Source organism: Trypanosoma grayi (assembly GCF_000691245.1).
Source record: "Trypanosoma grayi strain ANR4 Tgr_1017_V1, whole genome shotgun sequence".
NCBI classification, from domain to species: domain Eukaryota; phylum Euglenozoa; class Kinetoplastea; order Trypanosomatida; family Trypanosomatidae; genus Trypanosoma; species Trypanosoma grayi.
Window position 1 is genome coordinate 1 of NW_008826636.1, and position 5914 is coordinate 5914.

The following is a 5914-nucleotide window of genomic DNA, read 5'->3' on the forward strand; positions in this document are numbered from 1 at the left end:
GGAGGCCGAACACCAGTTGTGGGGGTCGTACAACCTTGCGAAGATGGATAAATTCCAGTGGTTGTGTGTCGTGAATTAACTTTGAAAAAAGAGAGAGAAAAAAGCAGAAGGTCTGGTTCACCAAATTGGGGCAGGTGCTGAGAATGGTGTCGGTGTGTTGTTGGTTTCCTGTAGTGCGCTGCGCCGTGCTCTGCTTGAGCAGCTAGCGTGTGTCCTTTTGTTGTTTCTCTTTCCATGGTTTACGCCCCATCGTTGGACGCATCTTATTTTTTTTCCCCCGCTTAGCAGAGGTGAGCAATCGAGAGGAATAGGTGGTGGCTTTCTTTGCATTAGTGGAGGGGTGAGCCTTCCATCATGGACTTCGCAAGCAACCGCACTGCTAGCGTAGCAGGGGCGAATAAACACGTTGGTGTTTCCTCAATTCACGTAACGGAATATGTGATGATTCCACCCTTCTACATCGTGCTCGCGGCGAGTCTTTCTTACTGTCTTTGTAACGCCGCATTCAATTACATAACATCCAGTCGGAGCAAGATATCCCGAACGGTGGAGAAGTGGGGAAGACTTCTATGGTTAACTCGGCGTTTCTTGATAGTTAAATCGGATGTTGGCGATGATGCTACCAAAACAGAAAACCCAGGCAGGATATGTGATGAGTCAAGTCTTCTTTTAAGCCGAAATAGAGTTTCTACGGATTACACTGACAATGCGGTGTTCTTTCAGGGAATGACGCATCCTGAAACACTGGCGGACGCATCGCCGGTGGTACCTGCCTCGGTGGTAAATGAGGCGCTGCTGGACTCATTGCATTGTGTGAGGCTGGAAGCCCAGCGAATGGTATTTGTGTACAATCCAACATACATGATTATTGCAACCGCAAAGAGCTTGACGATGTTGGTAGTGCTGCAGTATCACTTCGATCAGAAGGGCGGGTGGGACAGGCTTGTCGTGTGCTCCGCTGCAAACCTGATGAGCGGGCTGCTCACTCCCATCCTGGAGTATGGCGCGGGGCTTCTCCTGCCCCTCGACCGCGATCACCGGGAGAAGGCCGTGGCGGTCGAGGCGGAGGAGCCGAAAGACTCGGTGCTCATCGTGGAGATCCTTGTGCGCATAGGCCGGTTGGAGCTGGATGATCTCGAGACAGTGCTGATACAAGGGAGTACGTTCATTGTGTTTGGTGCCGTTCTTCTGCCTGCAGCGATTGTGTTCTGTGTGGTGGGGTTTGCCGCCTTCATGTGGGTGTTTGCGCCCTTCTGGCTGTGTTACATGTTGGTGCGCTACCTGTACTACCGGTGTGGTGGTGTCGCAGCGCAGAGGGCGGCTGGTAGACCACAGGATGTGCTGTTGACTCCAGCGGGTGAGTTCGCAAAGGCAGCATTGCTGAAAGTCTTGACGTTGTTCCTGTTGCAGTGGGCAGTGCAGTGCAGTTTTCTGTTTGGATTGGTGTTACTGCAGGGTGGGTGGTACAGTGAAGCGTTGCAGCTGGAGGCCGAACACCAGTTGTGGGGGTCGTACAACCTTGCGAAGATGGATAAATTCCAGTGGTTGTGTGTCGTGAGTCAGCTGTTTTTTTAACTGGTACTAATCGTTTGCGCTACGAGTATAAAGTTCCTTTGTGGTGACGTGCTGCACCCTTTTTTGTGCAAATTCAACAAATCAATGATGCCTGAACGGTTCCCTTCGCTTTGCTATCTTGTAGCAGGGTTTAATATAGGTATAACGTATATGCTGCGCTCACGGCGTCCCGTGACAGTGCTGCACGCGGCGGACCGCTGGCTGGTGCGGTCGTATGCTTCGACGGTAACACTTCTTCAGCTGCAGGCGCGTGAGCGTCTTATTTTGGGTACCCATGGCGCAGGCATTGTGCGCCATGACTCCATGTCACAGCAGACGGGCAGCAATCTTCCCAGCTCGGTGACGGTAGCGGCTCCTGCGGCGGACTTGTTTCGCACCAAGGTCCATGAGGGAACAGGGACGGGGGAGAGGGACCCGTACATGCGCACACTTCCAAATCAAAAGAGCACGGAGCCGGAGAGCTCCGTCGCACGAGCCAACATCATGCTCGCACCGACAGTTGATGAGTGCATTGCACTTAACACAAAATGGGGCAGCATGCATTACTGGCTTGGGGACCAATTCCCACGGCTCTCGGTGTATTTGAAACAACTTCAAGTCCCCGATGTGCCGCCGCTTTCCCCCGCAGCGGAGGCGCTGCTTTCGAAGTTTGAAACGGGCGTCATCCCAAGGTTGGCTTCAGATGAGGTGGACCGTGAGAAACTCACGGCGTTGTGGAAGGACGTGGTGAGACAGGCCGATGCACTTGTCCAAGAACACATTTGTGACCGCACCGCATTTGAATCAAAACTGTCCCGTGTTTGCGATGATGCAGTGCAGCAGCTGCGCACATTGTCGCTGGTGGGGTCGGAGGGAATCTTAGCGGTAGAGGCGCTGCGGCGCCGGACGCTTATAGGACGCAACAAGCTTATTCAGGAGCATCTGATTGATGTCACCGAGAACGGTGCCTATCTGGGGTTTGGAGATGCGGTGTGGCAGGTGTTCTTCCGCGCCGTGGAGTCCAGCAAGGCAGAGTTCTTGAGCGAGAGGGCGCCGAAGGCCCTCCGCGTTGCGTGGGATGCGATCATGCGGGAGGATGTGGTGCGGCTCCCGGATGTCACTGCGCCCGTTGCGCTCTACCTGACGCTCGTGTGCATCGACGAGAGCGGCAGGCTTGCGGTGGGTGATCTGAAGGAATCGTCGTCGAGCCTCTGCGAAACCGTGCGGCCTTGTTTCAAGGAGCAGCAGCCACCACCACTTAACCTTCTTAACCCTGTGGTGAAGCGCCGCTTTGTGGCGAGGACCGTCGCCGAGATGCTGCAGGCCCCGTCGTCTAACGCATTTTCCAAGGCGCTTCGGGAGGATGGCCAGCACGACGTCAGTCGTGTGGTTGCTCTTTGCGAGGCGATGAGCAGCAGCCACAAACTCTTTGAGGACGATGTGGCAGATGCTGTTGGTCGCTTCGAGAGCACGAGCGAAGTCAAAACCCTGCTCTCCTCCCTCATGGGGGGAACGGACGCCGCTGTGCGGGACACGGTTTCCAACATATTGGGAGTGACTGGCACGACTGCTGTGAACTGGGACGTCGTGATGCAAAGCGTCGATTGGACGAACAACTGGCGTCAGTTAGCGACTGGACTTCTCAGCGATCCAGGTGTGCTGGTGGCTGTCCATAAGCACGTCAAGAACGCGATTGGAGCGAAAGGAGTGTCCAAGCATCTCTTCACTGAAGAATATGCGGAGCAGCTGCAGCTCATCGTCAACGCTCGTGAAGAACGAGAGGTGTCACGGAAGCTCAAGATTGAAAATGTTGTGCAAGAGCTCTCCTCTTACCAGAAGGTGGATCATGTGTGTCACATACTCCGCCAACTGGGTGTTGACATGACAGAGCTCGATCAAGCAGCTGCATCGATCCTCGAGAAAGGTCTCGTGAAAAGGCCTCATGTAGATGAAGGCGTGAAGGCTCGTGTGCTTGAAGCTGTGGCTGGTCGTCACCCAAACTGGGTGCAGGTCGGTGTTGTTCAGCCAACAGTGAAGGATTCTGTGGAAGCTCTTCGATGCATGTTGCACATCTTCATTCGCCTTGCGTACGTTCCACAAGCGGGAGCTGCAGCAATAGCGCAGCGCTCCCGGCGTCGCATTGGTCTCATTGGTTTGGAGCCACACCAGTTCAACGTCCCAACGGAAGTTGGCTTTGTCGAACAGTATGACAACCTGCAGTACAAACGGTACGACTGGCAAGGTTGGTATCAACGGATGGTCGATGTGCATAACCGCAATGTCTCTTTACGCTGCCGCATCGATGATTTGAAGCGAATAGATGGGAATGGTGTGCCGTTTGTAGACATGCAGACAGAGCGTCGGCTACGCATCCTGGCTCAGGAGCATGTTGGCATGGGCGTGCTGAAACTCGACTCAGATAAGTACGAGGATCAGGCGGACAATATGACATTTGGCGCCGTGAAGCTGTCAGAGCTCTTGGCAGACGCGCGGAAGGCACAACTCGGGGAGGAGTACTGGCCCTCCGTGGAGCTCAAGGTGCGCAAGCCGAGCGGACAAAGCAAAGCACACTACTCGCTCATCGACTACGACCGCGTTGAGAACCGCAGCAAGGAGCTCTACGAAAAGTACCGCGATGCGAAGAAGAAAAGTTTGTTTGTCACGCCGATGGATATGTGGCTCGACGTGAAGGGTATGCAGGTGCGGAAGGCCACGGAAAGCGCCGACACCGAAGGCTACACCGTTGACACGCTGCAGGACGTGCTAGGAAGTGAGGAGAGCGAGAGAGGTTTGTGATGCACGTGCAAATACATGGTGGTACCCGTGGATTCTGTGGAAGAGGAGCAATGCGTGTGGAAAGACCCCTGCGCATTGCGGTTACGGTGGTGACGCTGAGGAGAATAAAAAGAAAGGTGGAGGCGTTTGGCGAATAGCTTATCACAATTTCTACTGATGAATGCGAGGTTCGATTTGACTATTTCTGCAATGTGTGTCTAATTGTTTCTCTCTTGCACATTGTCTCCTCCTCCCTCTCTATTTCTCGCCCCTTCTTATTCCTGCCTCTTGAACTTGCGGCGCCATGACGTAGAGCCTGAAGGTGGCGCGCACGCGTGGGCATGCGATGCACAACGCGGAGGCACTCTGCAGCAGTGGACATGCCCTCTCCGCCTCCGTTGACGTGACGTCAGCGACGCTGCAGCACTTGCGGGAGCAGCAGACGATGGGTCATCTTCTTCGACTAGAAGCGTTGAATTGGGAATGGCTTGCTTTGTCGGAGAAGTGTTCAAAGTTCCGTCTGGGCTCTAAGCGTGCTGCAATTGTCGCCGCCAAGCACAGGGAGGCTGCGCTGCGGGCCACACTATTCGCGAAGAGACTCAGGGAGCTACTCAATGGTAGTGTGCACAGACACCACCAGCAGGAATGCACATTGGATAACTTTTCCTATTCCTCAGCGAGCGCCATTCGTGTAGTATCTTCACTAACGGAGCTGCATTCTGCTGATGCACAGGTGGTGGAGAAACTGCTTGGCCACACGCTTGCTGTTATTGACAGCAGCCACACCAAAAACAACAATCATTTCAGCTACACGACTCTGCACGCAGCCCTGGCACACTGGCTGCAGTCCCACTACCTCGCACGGTACACCACGCAGTACCTCCCATTGGCTTCAGGCCTTGCTACAACGCATTTGTCTCTCTCACTTGAAGAGCAATGCAAGGTAGAAAAGCGGCTCATGGCACAAGAGGCCCAACAGCGCCAAGAAGAACGCAGGCGTGCACAAGAAGCACGACGCACACAGCTCTCCATAGCAAAGGAACGTCTAGAGAAAGCTCAGCGCAATGCTTTTGACCTACGAAAACGATTATTCATTCTGCGCGAATGGCTTACCGGGCAGCAGCGACTTCCATCCGGCAAGCTCCTTAACGCTATTATGTGCAGCGAAGTAATTTGTCGCATTCAAGCCGACGTGGCCGTTGGCGAACTAGAATTTGTGCTTCAGCTGACGGCAGACAATGGTAGAGCACTAAATAACTTTGCAGCCTAGACCCACTGCCTCTATCGAAAGCGCCTCCTACCCATCACAGGTTGCGAATACACACACAACCCATCAAAAACGACACCATAAAACACAAACACCAACGAGAATCCACTACTAACTGCTTCCATCACTTACATCCGGAACTAAACAGCTATTCTTTTCTTACACTTAAACCAACAAAAACTTCAGTCAAAATAAGGGTCCAGCAACGATGTCCACCGCCACTCTGAGCGCATACAAGGCCCAGCTCGGGCTCGCCGAGCGCCGCGCGGAGAGCGCCCGGCTTGTGGAGCGCCACCCGGGCATGGTGCCTGTCGTGTG

The 5914-nt window shown here is 54.1% G+C and overlaps 3 protein-coding genes across 3 annotated transcripts; all 3 read left to right on the forward strand.

Annotated features, from left to right (window-relative positions):
* Positions 1 to 354: 354 nt before the first annotated feature.
* DQ04_10171000 (hypothetical protein) lies at positions 355 to 1575 on the forward strand (the record flags this gene model as incomplete). The annotated part of the gene is made up of 1 exon (XM_009316168.1): positions 355 to 1575. The coding sequence occupies one exon, from the start codon at positions 355 to 357 to the stop codon at positions 1573 to 1575; it is 1221 nt and encodes a 406-aa protein (XP_009314443.1).
* A 150-nt stretch (positions 1576 to 1725) lies between these two features.
* DQ04_10171010 (hypothetical protein) lies at positions 1726 to 4350 on the forward strand (the record flags this gene model as incomplete). Its single annotated transcript, XM_009316169.1, has 1 exon — positions 1726 to 4350. The coding sequence occupies one exon, from the start codon at positions 1726 to 1728 to the stop codon at positions 4348 to 4350; it is 2625 nt and encodes an 874-aa protein (XP_009314444.1).
* Positions 4351 to 4675: 325 nt separating this feature from the next.
* On the forward strand, positions 4676 to 5599 carry DQ04_10171020 (copper-transporting ATPase-like protein; the record flags this gene model as incomplete). Its single annotated transcript, XM_009316170.1, has 1 exon — positions 4676 to 5599. One exon carries the CDS (start codon positions 4676 to 4678, stop codon positions 5597 to 5599), a length of 924 nt encoding a protein of 307 aa, XP_009314445.1.
* Between the last annotated feature and the right edge of the window lie 315 nt (positions 5600 to 5914).